The following is a 16869-nucleotide window of genomic DNA, read 5'->3' as shown; positions in this document are numbered from 1 at the left end:
TGATACTGTAACAGAATTTAAATACAGTCATATGCTTGTCAGAGTAAAGTATGAGCTAAGGGAGAAAGAGCTGACAAAACAGGAGCCTATAGAGCTCATACATCACCAAATTGCTACAAGGATGCTTTGGGGACGCTGGTGCTAGATGGAGCAATTTTCGGAAACCTTCCCACACCTTTCTAAATGACAGTAGGCGCTTTATTTTTCTTGACAGCAAGTAATGACAGAGCGTATTAAATCACTTATCTCTTCTCATTTAAGTTACTTGATATGGATAATCAAAATTCAGTACTTGTTAAATTATTAAAGAAAAGACAAGGACGAGAAGCAGAATGTCACAGAAGGTTAGGTTTTCTTTGATTTCTCGCTCCTTAGGCAAGCACTGTTCACTATAAGAATCTAGCCTTTCCTCAAGTATTATTGATCTAGTCGAAGTGGTTCTGTCTGCTCTCCTCACAGCTGAACCGCTTCTGAAGCGAGGCTATTTGCCATCAAGTCTTTGTGGACATGCGCCATGGGATCTCCATTCACTGCACAATCCTCATTTTCAGCACTTAATAAGTTTGGGCTTCCATGTTGATGCTGTGGCTGAAAGACGTGTGCGCACACACACACACACACACACACACACACACACAAATGGGAGAGCGTAAGGTAGCAAAACAGGAATATAGAGACTAGTGTGGGGATGTAGCTGATTTCCCTGGTGAGCTTATATCTGAGCTGCCGTCACCTGTCTCTTCTCTGGGATAGAGGAGCCTTAATCAGGAACATGAAAGTGTCTCCTGTGGTGCTGCCTCCTGTCTGTGTCACTCGCCTGTCTATTACTTGATTTACCATTGCCTGGGTATTAGTTATTTTATTTTGTGTCCAGTATGAGAACTCTTGGTTTTATATAAGTAGAGAAATTCACATCAAAACTTGCATGCCAAGTTATTTTGGGTGAAGACACAGATCTACGTAGCACCTTGGAATATAGTCTCATTTAACTCAAATCTTCTATTTGCCGCCAAGGAGACCTCTTTATAATGTGATTGGTGTTGACAAAGTTTTTACATAGTACTGTCCCTCACACATCTCAAGTAAGTCTATTTATATTTTTGTTAGTGGCATTTTTTCAACAGTTTGTTCCTCATTTCTGTTGCAAAACCTAGCCTAGTGGGATCCCAAAAAATAAGGACTTTGAAGCAACAAAACGCAAGGGATAAACTTTCTGGTGCCACATTCCATTGCCCCCTCATTGTTTTACATTTATATACGATAAATAGTTTTGTGTGCATTGAAAAGTCTTTTTGTGGAGAGAGTCATTTATATATAAATCCCAAAATACCTTTGTGAATCCTTCTGTGTGCATTCATTAATTTTGAGACTGATCTGACTCCAAAGAAGTCGGACTTTTTACCTACTTTTGTGGCGAAGGATTACCTTATCTCAGCAAGCAGCGGGAGCTTTGTCTTCTGTAACTCAACATGTGTGATTAGTTCTCATTGTGTAAAAGTGTAATCTGCGCAGATAAAGCCTTTTCCTTAATACAGACTCTTTTTAAAGTTCTCAGAGAGCCTGAACACAGCTTTATTTGAATATTCAAAAAACTCCTATTTGAATTTGAAATGTAAGGAGTCTATTATACAGGAAGTGTGATAACCTTTCCAACACTGCAGTGCTTGCAATGTAACCTGAATATAACTGACTCGTAGTTAACAATTGTAAGATTCAGCAGAGCAAGTTGTGCGGCTCTTTCTCTTGAGTCTCAATACTAGGAAAATATATGTGGACTTGGTTGCCAACTAGATTCTGAAAAACTATTTGGATGTTTCCTCGACCATTAGAGTATTCTGGCACTAACACACCCAGGTGGAGCACATAATCTAGACACATCTAGACAGATTATTTTTGGCACCCTAAATAAATGTAGCAGGAAATCATCAGATTTGACAGATATGCACAACATATTCCCATGTCCTGCACCGAGATTTCATTAAGCGCCTCTTCTTAATGGATTCACAATGTCTCCATTTTCCTTTTTTCCGCCCAGCGTGTGCAATCTTTTCTGCCTTGACCAGAAACCTGCACGTTGAGCTGAAGCCCATTCAAGCATGAGAGTCAGTTTCATTACATTTACATCAGAAAAACAAAACAAGGGAGTGTGGAATAGCTACATGAGCGTGCTGTGTTTGCACCAGCAATCTGCATTACCATTTCAGGTGGATCGGACTGATGTCCACCGGGTTGCCAAAATCTGAATTTGAAATGCAGATAGAAATTTACAGTCCAGCCCACTTGCTGCATGTGGTCTTAGTTGGAGCATGCGGTGTGGCTGCATTTCAGTTCAGCTCAGAAAAGAACTATGCATGATTGTTCATGAATAAAGGAATGCAGAAAATGTGCTAAACATAGCAAAAATACGCAGGGGGACGTTTTGACTAAGCAAAGTCGCTTTATTAAGACTGATCAATGCATGACTTCACTCTAAATACTTTTTTTATCACTTTATAATGTGAATGGGACAGATTTTCGGTGTTAAAAATTACAATAAGAGGAATCAATGCAGGGAGTAGTTTTAATTGTGCTGTAGTTGACAAGTGACAGAGCTTATCCTTGTGTTTTGGTGAAGAATTCCCAGTAAAACTGTCAGCGGTTGAAATGTGTTGAGGTTTATTTTGTCCCGTGCTGTCACTAATAAATGTCACCGAGCCTTATTTAAATGCAGGGATTGTATCTATGTGGGTGAAGGGCTGCGGTATCTGTGTTTCTCAAATAGTTTTCATTGGGTGGGTTAGACTGTTTTGATGCTCACATTTATAAGCAGCTCCGCCTTCATGGATAGAGCTCAAAGCACTTATTATAGTCAATACCACATATATACCTCCTACCTTTTTAAATCCCTTCTGTGTTATTTTGTTTCCTGTCTCTGTGTTGGTAATTCCTAATGTTTTTGCCTTCATCAATTTAACTAATTCTATACGGATGTCATAGTGAATTAGGAAACCTACTAAAAATGGCATTTAGTTCAGTCTTCCATTTTTCCTGCTTGAAGAAATTTAAAAAAGATTTTTAAAAAATCAGCTAATATATTAAGTAAAAATAAATTAATCAGTGTTTGGGATGTAATGTGCCACAGCCAGTGTTAGGTAGCACTATTTAAGGAATAGTTCAACATTTTTGAAATACACCTATTCGCTTTTTTGCCGAGCCATGTCTAATAATTGCATAGCTACAGCCAGGAGGTTCTTAACTTGTTGTTTTTACACTTCAGGTTTGTACAGATTAAACAAACAAGGTATAACATGTTAATTAGTGAGCTTTAAAAGTGTTGGCAGGTGAATTTTGTCACCTTTAGAAAGAGCCAGGCTTAGTTGTTTCCAGCCTTTATGCTAGGATAAGCTAACCGGCTGCTTGCAGTAGCTTCATATTTAACAAACACATGAGTTGTATCGATCTTCTGGTCTTATTCTCCGCAAGAGAAATACATGTATTTCCCAAATGTCAAACTACTGAGAGAGTAGTAGCCACATGGCAGGGCAGTCATATCAGTAACAGGAAGGGCAGAAAACAACCTAAAAAGAAAGTATAGCAGAGCTATATGAGGCAGAACATGCCCTGTTTAAAAGCATATTATTGTCTGTTTGTCATCTGCTTGCTGCAGTGGCTTTAGTGACAGGCTTAACTGGTTATTCATCGTCTGACTCGATGTTGTTTCAGACAGTTCATAAAGATGAGTGACAAGTGTTGGAACGTGAACTAGTTTAGCTGAATGTCAGGAGGACGGCTATGAAACCAGACCATGTTGACTTGAGACAAACTGTGGTGTATCTTTTGCAAAGTAATGCATTACAAGAGCACAACCATTTTATGAACTTGTTTAATTGTCTTGGTGGGAAAATGACACTTAACTAAAGAGAGTTTAACATGTGGAAAACAAAACAGACCATAGGAAGCAGACATTTGTGCAACTCCAAACTTACCCACTCATCCTGACAAGCAACAAGCAACTGTGCAAATATTCTTTCAGGGTCCTAGTTGTTACTCTGTCCTGATGTAGACAATGGTAACCATAGTAAAAGTATTTACTTTCATTCAAATGGGATTCAAATGAGTATCACGCACAAAGCAAATTAACTGCCCCATCTTTCCTCCACTCTGAAGAAAACTTTAAAAGTCTGGTGAGTTAGGAGGTAAAGAGAGAATGCAACTTTTTTCAGTGCAGAAATGGCATTAAAGTTTTTTTAGTTTTTTTTTTTTTTTTTTGGGTGCATGAATATAATCAGACAATTTCAGGGTTGAACGCACACAGAATATTGAGCATCTTTATTGTTTTGCGCTTTTCCTGTAAATACACGAACATTGTTTGTCACATATTCAACAGATAGAAGCTGGTAGGCCACTGCTTTGTTCTCTCACACTTTACTGAACTGCTGATGAGCTGTTTTGGATTTTAGCTGTCAGATTTTCGTTTCCACACACCCGCTCGTGCGTTTACCTTAGCCTGAACTCAGAGAGGTCTGAAATGTGAATTTGAATACCGAAAAAAAAAAACCTGCAGCACCTCATTTTCAGTCGGGCCATGGCAGCCTCTTCTTCCCTGCAGCCCTCTGGCTCTAACCCCTCATCTCAGCCCATTGAGACACTTCTGCTGGCACCCTCCTCCCATCCCCCTCTCAAGCACTTTGTCTCCATAGCAATGTTTTGAATGAAATTTAGGGCAGGAAAGGTTGAGGTTTTTTTTTTTACCCGGGGAGCTGTAAAATTAGCAGACCTCTATAGAAACTGCTGTGCTTAGTGTATTTAGGCAGACACTAAGTGGTATTGATTAATGTCATTCAAATATGTACAGAAAGGAGGGTCTTTTAAGCATTCAGAATAATAACGGTTTTCAATTTTCAGTCTAAAAATGTCATGCTGTGTTGGAACTGACCAGATTAGCCCCTCTGAAAAGTAATTGAAAAATGTGTCTCTTCTTTTCTCTTTCAGTCAGCGGTTTGAAGACTGTTATCGGCCTGTATGGGGAAACACTCGAGATCCCATGCAACAATGGAGACATAAAAGCAAAGGACGTCCTGATCACTAAATGGAAATATGTAAGTCACAGTGGAGGTCAATGGATTCACAATGGTGACGCCCGTCTGACACCCACTTTTCATGTCTGAACCACGCCCAGTCTGAGTGCATATGCTGTGCATTAGAGCATGCATCTGTCCCTCCATATGACACTGCATGAACAGAGGGGGGTGGAACAAAACACTGTGCTTTTATTTGAACTGGAAGCCAATGCCATATGTGAGAGATATATAAGACATGCACTCTACTCTGCTCTCCAGAACAAAGGAGAGGGACTTCCAGGAGACCTGTTGGTCAAGCAAAAAACCCAGAATGTCTCAATCACTGCCCCTGATGAATACAAAGGCCGCGTGAGCCTGGCTGCAAACTCGAGTCTGCTGCTTTCCGCGGCCAAACTGACCGACCAGCGGACCTTCACCTGTATGGTGGTGGCTGGTGCAGACATCACAGAATACCCAGTTAATGTGCTGATCTACAGTAAGTACACGCTGGAAAAAGTCTAAAATCCCTTTCCTATTTTGGATTGATTTAGTTTAAACACTAAAATGACTGACATGCACAACATGAAGCTCTCAAAACACTTACAATAGCACCCTGTTCATTAACAAATTTTTGTATGTATTGCAGAGGCACCAGCAGGCCTGAAGATTTCTGACAAAGCAGAGAACCTGGAGATTGGCAAACCTACGAAGGTTGGTTTTTAATGATAAACATTGCTTATACCTACATTATTTTAAGCAGTAAACTGTCATGGGAAATCCCTCACTTGAGCCAAGTTATCTTGAGGCATAGCAGAGACCGTGTTACTACAGTAATGAGTTCTTTGAAGTGATTCTCATGAATTAGTAAAGAGCAGAATCCCCCCCCCACTGCAATTAAAACACCCAAAGGATCTGAGGGGCGTTAGAAATGCTTTGGGCATTTCATGGTCTATTGCGCAGAAAACTACTCAGTCCTCAAATACCGGAGAGGGGCTAAAACATTTGCTCGGATGCTGCAGGGTCATTTAAACAGATTTATTCCAAATTCATGACATGGTATATATATTTTTGTCTTCGAGTGCAGGTTTTTGCCATTTTTCTCAAGTTTTAAAATTTTTGTTTCACAGCTTGGCACATGTGTTGCACAAGATGCCAATCCAGCTGCAAATATCACATGGTTAAAGAACAATAATCCTCTGGATGATGGGAAAGGTGTGTATTCTTCTTCATCCTGTTGTATAATTTTAAATGCTAACAAAACAGCTCTTTAAAGTGGTTCTGACATTAATAAATATTACAGATACTATTCTCTCTCTTGACTGGGGCCGTTACTGTAAATTACTCTTCAGTGATGAATTGAGCTTCACTCGCCGACAGTGTGAATGCAGTGTTTTGGTCATTACACCATTTTTTTCCCTCAAGTTTTCAGACAGTGTTGTTTGTTTTCTGTCCAGGGATTTCCATCCACACGGCTGTGCTGGTAGACCCCGTTACTGGCCTTTCGACTACTTCCTCCATACTGGAGTACTCGGCCAAGAAAGAAGACACGGACGCCCAGTTCACATGCAGCACCCAGCACACTGTGGGCTCAAAGCAGGTGTCTCCTCCAGTGACATTCAGCATCACCTGTGAGTCACCAAACCCAGCTAACAACTTACAGTGGATCTACTTTCCACTTTCTAAACTGCACCAACAGCTCTCTGCAGGCGAGCTGTTGTCAAAGTAACATTTGCACAAAATAAAAGACTCAAATGTTGGTTGATGGTTTTTTCAGTATTGTCATCGCCACAAGCTATGAAAAGTTAATGCTCTTCCCATACAATTTTTGTGTCCCACTTGTATCATAATTTTTTTTTCTTCGTCTTTTGAGGATATTTCAAAAACCTGCTCTCAGACTTCTATAATATTTAATATAAAGTTAGTTGGTTCCACACATTTCCCACAGATGGATTTCTAAAGGATTAGCTTGACATTTTAAGAAAGATCGATACCACTGTCATGTCAGTACAGTAAATACAAAGTTACAGCCAGCAGTTGGTTAGCTTAGCAAATAGATGATTATTGTACGGATCAAATGGACAAGATGTAACGTTTTAATTGGTGAGCTTTAGAGGTGCAGATTTCTGTTTTTACCTTTGTGCAGAGAGAGGCTAACTATATCCCCTTGTTCACCGTCTCCTTAAGTAGCTTTATATTTAAGCAAGTAAGTTCTGTCTGCAATATAAAGAATAAAACAAAAAAACAATTGCAGGGTTTCTTAACTTCCAGGAAAATTTACTCTGGCTAAACACTTTTATATACCAGGTGGATTTGTTTAAGAATTTTCTTATTGGTATCTGTGTTTTTTCCCTTTGTGAGTATTCCAATTTTAGTTTGTACTTCTTTAATACATTTTGACAGAAGTGAAACAGTGGTGCTGTCTTAAATTCTGAGCTTCAGTTATTAACGTGGGCATGTTTTTATTGACTGTAATGTGATTTTGATGTATTTGGCGAGTAAACAGCTGACATGAATTTGAAAATCAGTCAAAGGTACCACTAGTCTGACTGTTTCTTTGAAGTCATGTTTTTTCTTCAGCATCACATACAGTGCTGGGCTTTTCAGAACTACATCAGCAGCAGCTCCTGACCCACAAGCTCTCAGCGAAAACCAAGAAAAACCCTTTTAAAAAACCTCAGCAGTAGCCGGTGGAGACAGACTGTTTGTTTATTAATGTTTTTTTTTTCCTTCTGTAATTCATTTGCTTCCAGCCAAGAAAGACAACAGAAAGAGCACCCTTTAATCAGCTGAAAAATGAGATGTAGATTCTGTAACTCTGTTGTGGGATTTATACAGAACGCAGCATTAAATATTGAAGTTACCTGCTCAGTGTGGCCTTTAAAGTAGAACTTATCAGTGCTTGAACACTTTCTTGCAAGAAATGCGAAGAGTTTGTCTCAGATGGAGCAGAAACATTGAGCTTTAAAAGGATTGTTTGGTCGAGTGCCCCAGAATATGACGGCAATTCAGCCATCTCCTCAGCTGCATTTTGCAGCAAACTGTCACTGTCCCTCTCTGCAGTCACCTGTTGGGTGGGTCCGAGGGCACAATCTACACTTGATACACCCTCCGCCCTCACATATGTCTCTCTCTGACTTTGTATCTCTTATTTTGTGCACAGACTTCACAGAGAACATCGCCCTTCAGGTTATTGCTCAGGAACCTCTAGTAGAAGGAGACAATGTGACTCTGAAGTGTGTGGCAGACGGGAACCCAGCCCCTACCAGCTTCAACTTCCACCTCAAGGTACACATATTCATCGATAGCTCATCAAATGCTCACAAATTCCATCCATTCATGCTTATCGCAGCTTGGCATCTAAAAGTGTATTCTGTTGTTTTTCTTCAGCAAGGCATTGTAAACTAATCATCTGCCATTGTTTGATTGTACGTCTTTGAAGGGAGAGTTGATGAAAGTGGAAGACGCAGATACTTTCACCATCACAAATGTCTCGCGTAACACCACCGGTGAATACAAATGCTCTCTCATTGATGACCCCACAATGGAGGCATCCAAGGACATCACAGTCAAATGTAAGAGACCAAAACATGTATTTCTTGAAAAATAGAAATGGCTGCAATGTTCCACGTGCCAGTGTTCCACGTGTAATTTCCTTTTCTACCTATAATTGTATTTCTTACTATGACATTGAAAATTGTTTGCTAGAGAAAAGAAAGTCCTTTTATCTCTCTTTGCCAGCCTACCTGTCTTGCTGTGCTTTGTTGAGAAAAGTGTCAACCACACTGCCTCTAATCAGCTGCTTCAGCAGGGCCGTGAGCCAATTGCAGGGTTGTATGGTTAACAACAGCAATGTTTTGACCCTTGTCAGGTCTCTGAACCATCTTTTCACTATCCTCTCCACCCTTTTTAGACCTAGACATCAATCTAAGCCCCTCTGGAAATATCATCAAGAATGCTGGTGAGGCCTTAGATGTAACTCTCCATATTGATGCCTCAGGAGAATCAAAGGTCTCCTGGACAAAGGTAAAATCCAATCTTTTACACAACGAAGCCAACAAATGAATGACACATTATGTCCTTATTATTGACAGTGCTGATATTCTTTTCATTTAATTTAGGATAATGTTAAACTGGACAAAGTGCCCAGATTTACCAAGGTGACTTACTCGGACTCTGGCCTCTATGAATGTGAGGTGACGGTGGGACTCCTCAGCCGAAAAGCTGCTTTTGACCTGGTTGTTGAAGGTACGGGCTTAAAGGAAAGATTTTGGGAAATGCGCTTATTCGCTTTGCTTTGTTGCTAATTGTTGCTGAAATCTTATACCACTCTCATGTCTCTATGGCAAACACAAAGCTAGAGCTTAGAGTGACTAGCCTGACTCTGTGCCAAAAAAGATCTGCCTAAAAAATACCCCTAAAGCTCATGAAAGAACTTGTTGTATACAAAAACTGTGTAAAACGACTTTTTGTGGTTGCATGGGGGATAGCCAGGCAACCAGCAGAGACTCTAGTAAGTATTAACAACTACAACTTGGCGTTTTTACACTTATGGACCTTTGGACAGAGCCAGGCTAGCTGTTTTCCTAGCTAACCAGCTGCTGGCTGTGGCTCTATATTTACATTCACACAAGAGTGACAGGTGTCCATATTCTCATCTATCTCTCAGAAAGAAAGCAAACTGATGAAATGCAGCCATGACAAAATGATTTTCTCATTCAGATGTATCTGAAGGGTTACGTCCTGTTGCAGGTGCTCCAGTTATCAGACAGCTGTCCAAACAGCTCGGTGACGACGGCCAACACAAAGTCTTGATTTGTGAGGCTGAAGGTTCTCCAAAGCCAGCTTTTTTCTGGAGCATCAATGGCACCTCGGTATGCACACTCACACTCTTGCAGGATTAGCCCTCATCATCATTACATGAAATTCTCCCACCAATAATTGTTACAATTTCTAAAGGTCGTATGTATAAATGTATAAACTGCACATACATTTATTCATCACATTTAATTTTTTCATGTACACCTTCTGTACCTGCACACAGAAAATAGAATGTTCCTTTTGGCTTGAGGAAACACAGTATAATAACAAAAAATACAGTATTAATGTAATTATAAATGTAATTATTCAGCTTATTGCCACATAAGAACTAACTTTGATGATAATGGATGGAAAAAAAGCACAGTCTAAAGTTAAAATCCTCAAGATTTCAGTCCTGGTGGATTTAGCGACACCTGTGATTACCATTAAGTGTGGTTTAAAACTGCAGCTAACACTTCTTGAGCAGCTGCTTTGTCAGGAATACAACAGAGGAGCAACTGGTGTATCTGTTTACAGCACAACCAAGCAAAATCATGGTTTAATAAAGAGGTTAAGAAGTTTTTGAGTAATTTTACTAATAGGAAAGCTGGATTACATGCTGCACCGCTTGCTGGGAATCCTAGGCAGGCAGTTTGAATAGAGCATGAGAATGGCGGACTCTGCCACTAACAATGAAAACTACCATACAGAGAGGTAATTGATGATTATAAATACATTTAATGGATATTGCTGAAAAATGCACATAATACATTGTATTAAAATGGGTTTGTTTTCATCGAAATCTCAAGGATTATAACTTTAAAACTGATATCTGTATCTTTTCACTTATTGACACCCACTACTGCACTCACTAGTTTAGTGTCATCTAGGATAGTTGCAACCCAACAAGCCAATTTCTCAGTCGCAGATTATGGAGAGAGAGTTTCCCCCATGCACTTGTTAACGTTTGTCAACCGACACAGTTGAATTTAATGATGTATTGGTTAAATAAACAAGATGGATATCAGCTTCAACAAGTGACCACACATCCCATAAATTCTTCAGGTCCTCCGACTACCTAGAAACACACTAAAGGCTGAAACCAAGTTTTCAAAAGACACATCCTTTAAAATGATTTTAGTATTTCTGATCTTTTTTTCCCTTTATTCATCATTCTTTTGCTGATAAATCAACAGTGGTTGTCATAGAAATTCCTGTTCTGACAAATTGTCTTCCTGTGTAAGATGGCAGCAGGTTTGTCACAGCATCTTTAGGAAAAAGCATCTAAATGTTGTCAACAAAGTAGCCAAGACATTTTGTAGATAGTTTCTATCTGCAGCAGGTGAATGGAAGACCACTTTTGGCTTAATTTGGCTATACACTTTGATTAACTGTAGAGCTATTTATGTCTGGTTCATCAAACAACTTCTGTAAATACACTTGTTCTTTCACTGAACGCCCAGATGCTATAAATTGTTCTTTAAGCAGTGAAGACAAACCACTGAGATGCGCATGTGGTTGTTTAAATATAATGGCACTGTTCTCCTCAAAACAAACCTATGTGTAAAATCAGCAGAGATGTGAAGATGTGACTAAACAGAAGCATCATCCGCTTGGACTCTGTGAGGAAACAAAACAATCCACTGTTTGCCCGTGTCTTGGTCCTGAGACAGCTCATGCTTTACTTTTTCCATTCACACTTTACTGCAGAGTGAGTGAATACTCCCTGTTATGTGTATAGCAGGTTGCACTGTTAGTATTTTGCCCAGCTGTCACACTTTTTAACTTATCTAGTCCAAACATTTCTAGGCGGTTGAGCAAAAAACACAGTATTTTGCACCAGACTGTGCTGTAGACAATTTTTTAATGGGCCTTTTTTTCCTTTTGTTTCTGTGGTGTACCTGTGTGCACACTGATAGTAGAAACACTCAGTGAAGCAGTTTGAATTACACATCAACCTGAGGGTGTGTGTAGGATGGTTACACATTCTTTTCAGCCCTTTCAGTCAGTGTCTAACTTCAGAAATAACCTGAAAACCTAAACCTGTGTGTAATAATTAATCAACTCCAAAGGTGCACACAACTCTTTCATCAAAGGACAATACATTGCGGAGATAACAAACATTACTACATTTCAGTCAAAGTTTATTTTTTATCTTCTCATTGCATCCTTTTGAGTCTATTCAGAGAGAATAATGTACGGCTTGAATACAGGCTCAGTAATGGGTATTTACAAAATTGCCACATCCTCTTGTATATGTAGAGGATGTGAAAAGGGTGTTGGCAGTTTGTCTTTGTGTCTGAGATTTTCCTCTGAGACTCAAGTGTCTACATCCCACAGGCACACGCTGTGTCTTTGTCATGGAAAGGCTGAGTCATGTATTAATACAATGTTGCCCCCTAGCGGTACAAAATATACACTTCTTACAATCTGGGGCAAATTTCTAGATCCAACAGAGTAAGGTCAGATATGTAAACACTAACATTTGTGTTTTTGTTTTTGTTCAGCTTGATGAGAGTCCCTTCATCAACGGAAAGATAACACACAAGATCACAGTTGTGCCTACTGCAAATCTGACTGTCTCTTGTACGGTGTCTAATGAGTTTGGTGTGGATACCAGAGCTATAAATGTATCATCCTGTAAGTACAACATGGTAGTATAGTCCTCCAGTCTCTCCGTAATCTTCCTTTATGGATGTTTTCCTACTCTGCTCACTAACTCTTTCTGTCTGCATGTTGACTTACATAATGTTTAGATTCTTAACTAAAACTACAGTAAATTAGCAAATATGTTTTTGAGGGTAAATGAACCTAATTTAGGATTTTTTTAATCTGTGAATTTAAAAAATCACAATATTGGGCAGACGTAAACCGTTTTGTTTGGTTGATTATACAAAAGTATACAATCAGTTTACTTTAATACAACATTTTAGAGAAAGACGAGCATTAAAAGAAAAGCATGAAAAGACATTGTCAAAACAAAGCATCAATAAAAGCATTATTTAAAAATTTGAAGCAAAAATAATTTATGCTTTTCAGGTATTGACAGGTTTCTGTTTCGTTATACTGGTGGTTAATGATCACTGAGTGAAGGCCTATCCTTTTTACTGTCACCACATCACTGTCAACATGTAATTGATGCATGTACTTTGTGCACACTGTGCGTGCAGTGCCTTTGCTCTCTTGCTTACTCATTCCTGTGTGTTTGAGACAACATTTCACCTCTCTTTCCCCCCTCACTCAGTGTTTGTATGTTGGGATGCTGGATCTGTTTCCTCTTTGAACTACTTGCATGCATACGTACAATAGAAGTAGATTAGTAGTATTTTTTCTAGACATCATTTTTGTTTTGTTTTTGTTTTTGTTTTGGTTGGACGTTAATTTTATTTTATATCTGATTTCAGTATTTGAGGAGGTGAGAATGGATAAACAAGGTAAGTTGTAGCAGTCTTCTTGCTTGTAGGAAACGGTGGGGGGTGGGGGGGGTGAGTAAAGACTATGGGGGAATCAAATGTTGCTCGCTGAAAGAAGGCTCTTGATGAGATATTTACCTTTATCATCACCTTGGACTCTACAACTGCAAAATCAATCTTTGGACAGTGTGTTTCCATTTATAAAATAAAGATATGAAGGAATAAGAGGAATGGAGCTACCAGCATCCTGACAAAATGTCCACATTGTCCGTAATCCCACTGGCTGATGAAATCATAAACTGAGAATAATATGTCATTAGCATTTAACTCAGTGAGTCATGACCATGTACAGTGCGGATGTGTCCACTCATCAATGCATTTATTGCATAATTTTTTCCTTCCCTATATTCATATGCATTGAGGCCAGAGTTTCATACTGAAATGTGTCTCCCAGGTCTCTGATGCTTCAATTTTCATCTTTGTTACAGACCAATCAGATGATAGCGACCGAACCAAGTTGGTGGTTGGTATTGTAGTCGGTCTCCTCGTCGCCACCGGGGTTATAGGCCTTGCATACTTGGTCTACATGAAGAAATCCAAGTAAGAATTCAACATTAACCTTTCTATAAATCAAGCTGATTGTTGCTCAATGAGCGAATATATTTTTAATTTCAATAGCTTTCTCACTTTTAATTGTACGAACCAATTTTACATTCATCTAAGCCTCCTCTCATTATATACACAACTTCCAGTTGTTTCAAAAAGAACAAATCATGCTTTATTATTTGATACATTTAGACACATGATTAAAATATTATGTTATAAATGTTATTAAGTATATTTTGTGGCCAGCTGAACCAATATGTGTACGTATGAGAAGTCTTATGGCAGAAGAAAACAATTAAGCACAGAACATGAGGCAATTTAGGTCTAGACAGTTTCTAACAACCGGACTAAAAGCTGGGGCCAGCAGATGGTTAGCTTATCTCAGCACAAAGACTGGAAACCGAAGCAGACAACTAGCTAGTGAAAACTAGTTGTAGCTTTAAGGGGTTTAAGTGTCAAGTCAGTTACTTGATTTACTTCCTGGAGTCTGCACTTGCTTGCCAGGAAACCTGGTAGTGATGATAAGACTCCAGGAAGTCTCTGCTCCCAGCCAAGAAAAAGTCCAGCACAACCGTCCCCCTGTAAAACCATAACTTCAGATTTTGCTCAGATTAAACAAGTAAGCTGTAGAGGTGCAGGTAGGCAGATATTTTTTTACCTTTGTACAGAGCCAGGCTAGGTGTTTCTCTGTAGTTTCAGTCTATATGATATGCTAAGTGAACCTACTGCTGGCCTCCGTTTCATATTTGACGGACAGTTATAGAGGTATTGATTTTCTCATCTAACTTTTGGCTACTCTTTTAATTGAATTAACAAAAAAAATAAAACAATTCACCACAGTGGCTAGGCCGTGTAGGGGCACTGGGGCAGTTTCGCCCACCTGGTATCCAACCCTTTCAACACAGCTTCTTACCGTGTACATTTAGTATGTTTTATACAAATGACTTTCGAGGGAAGGATATCAGCATGTTAGGTAACAATGTTTTATTCTAAACAGGCAAGGAAGCTGGAAGACTGGTGAAAAGGAGAACGGGTCTTCTGAGGAGGAGAAAAAACTGGAGGAGAAAGTGGAGGAGAACAGTCAAAAAGCTGAGGTGTAAAGAAACGGCAGCCACCCTTCAGGAGTGTGAAAGGTAGAAAAAAACAAAACATTTCCATCATATGTCTAAATAAAGAATAACAAAGTCATTCTCCTTTGAATAACATTGTTTTCATTCAATTTTTTCTTTCCAGTGAGAACATGGAACTTTTGCACATTTCTCTTCACCTCTGTCTTTGGGGGGGAGGGGGGGGGGGCAAGTGTATATTGGGATGAAGATGGTTTGGATTTGGTTTCAGGGAGAATTTTACTAAAAAGCATATCTAAACCCCCCAACTCCTCATCCATTCAAAAAAAAAAAAAAAAAGAAAAAAAGAATGGATACTGTATGTGATATACATAACTTGTCTGCACTACTGATAACGTGTAAATTTGTCTACTATTAGGATACATGTTTGTTAGAATGGAATTTGGGAAACTGAGAAAATGCAGATCTTTTTGGTTTTGTCAGTTAATGCGAGTAAAATTACTACTAGACCAGTTGCCTTTGCTGTAAGGATGTGTAGGCCTCCATTAGTTTGTGTTTGACTCTTTGGCCCTCTGAGATAAATAGCAGGAACCGAGGGACATCACCGCCATCCCTTCTTAGTTTCATGTCATCACAGTCCAGACAACCTTTGCCTTCAACATCATTGTACTAAATGTGTTTATTTCTTCATTCAGGCGTAAAAACATGTTGAAATTGAGATGAACGTCCTGAAAGGGCTAAGGGTATATTGTCATACCCTGCATTAGTTATAGATGGTAATATGATTTACATGTTGCATTGCAGGAAGTAGGAGATGTACCACAGAGTTCTTTGGTTGTTACATGTTATGTTTTTTTTGTTCTTTAATTGTGTGTACCTCTTTACAAAGTAACCAGGAGATGAAAATGAATCATTTTGCCTGTTTCTTTTTTAAATGTACTGTACATTCAACATAACCACTGTAAAACACAAGCAGGTAGATTGTTGAGGGAATGTATAGCATAACTCATTTTACTGGCTTTAGTTTGGCTGCACAGATTGTTTTACACAAAGTCATTGTTTGTTTTCCCAAGAAAAAATCCTTGTGCCTGTAGACGTTAAAGGATTTTTTTTTTTTAGCTTACCTGTCAAGGCTGTAAGTGAATACTCAATGTGTGCTCCATCTATGGTATGATTGTTTATTCTGTAGCTATGGCATCATTTTAGTAATGGAGCACCCAGAGAGGACACAATGTTTGTGTCAAAGTAGCCGTTGTATGTTTGGCTTCTTTTGAAAATCTACCTGTAATTGCTTCAGTTTGTGATGTGCACTAGGGTTCATGTTTTCATGTCAGATTTGTGTAGAATACGGTGGAATATGCGCAGCTGTACATGTCACAATTTTGGTCCGTCAAGAGCATTTACTAAATTGGAAAATGTATCAAGACCGGGATGTAATTGTGAAGTGTGTAGTTTTAATTTTCTTTTTGCTATTTATATTGTACAAGATAAAATGTCCTGGTAGACTAATTCAATAATTGTCACATAATTCATGACTTGGATTCAAATCGTTGATAAATAAATTGCTTGCAGACTTTACAAAATATTTAATGAAATTTGAGTCATCAGTAGGTTGCTCAGCGTCTGGTTGAATATAGATTCAGCATGTAATCATTGCAGACCTTCTAGCTGCTATTTGTTGCCTACCTTGTTTAAAATCATCAAATTGGAAGAATGACCAAAGAAAGTAAACATTGCCATGCAAGTATTGTAAATACCTGATGTTTGTTTTTTGTACTTTTGTTTAAAATAAAGTGTACATTTGGAAAAGTTATGCCCACTGAATATTATGTTGTTAAAGTCTTCGTGTTTTTCATTTGGTCATCTTTTGAAATAAAAAGCAACACAGTTCAGACATGTTTTTCACTTGCACACATCCAGAGAACTTCTGGGATGATAAGGTATATG

At 38.9% G+C, this 16869-nt stretch overlaps 1 protein-coding gene across 1 annotated transcript in view; it reads left to right on the top strand.

Annotated features, from left to right (window-relative positions):
- Window positions 1–15133, top strand: part of LOC123986217 (CD166 antigen homolog A-like) — a 36094-nt gene extending 20961 nt beyond the window's left edge. The window contains exons 2-16 of the mRNA XM_046074351.1: window positions 4972–5078; window positions 5319–5535; window positions 5686–5750; window positions 6167–6251; window positions 6494–6667; window positions 8200–8324; window positions 8479–8611; window positions 8950–9062; window positions 9158–9284; window positions 9789–9910; window positions 12344–12476; window positions 13241–13270; window positions 13738–13849; window positions 14853–14988; window positions 15089–15133. Coding sequence (XP_045930307.1) covers window positions 4972–5078; window positions 5319–5535; window positions 5686–5750; window positions 6167–6251; window positions 6494–6667; window positions 8200–8324; window positions 8479–8611; window positions 8950–9062; window positions 9158–9284; window positions 9789–9910; window positions 12344–12476; window positions 13241–13270; window positions 13738–13849; window positions 14853–14955 — 1646 coding nt within the window. The 3' untranslated portion in view covers window positions 14956–14988; window positions 15089–15133. The remainder of the gene's footprint in view (window positions 1–4971; window positions 5079–5318; window positions 5536–5685; window positions 5751–6166; window positions 6252–6493; window positions 6668–8199; window positions 8325–8478; window positions 8612–8949; window positions 9063–9157; window positions 9285–9788; window positions 9911–12343; window positions 12477–13240; window positions 13271–13737; window positions 13850–14852; window positions 14989–15088) is intronic.
- Window positions 15134–16869: the final 1736 nt, after the last annotated feature.

Source organism: Micropterus dolomieu, linkage group LG17 (assembly GCF_021292245.1).
Source record: "Micropterus dolomieu isolate WLL.071019.BEF.003 ecotype Adirondacks linkage group LG17, ASM2129224v1, whole genome shotgun sequence".
In the NCBI taxonomy this organism is placed as follows: Eukaryota; Metazoa; Chordata; class Actinopteri; order Centrarchiformes; family Centrarchidae; genus Micropterus; species Micropterus dolomieu.
This window is presented reverse-complemented; position numbering and strand designations above follow the sequence as displayed.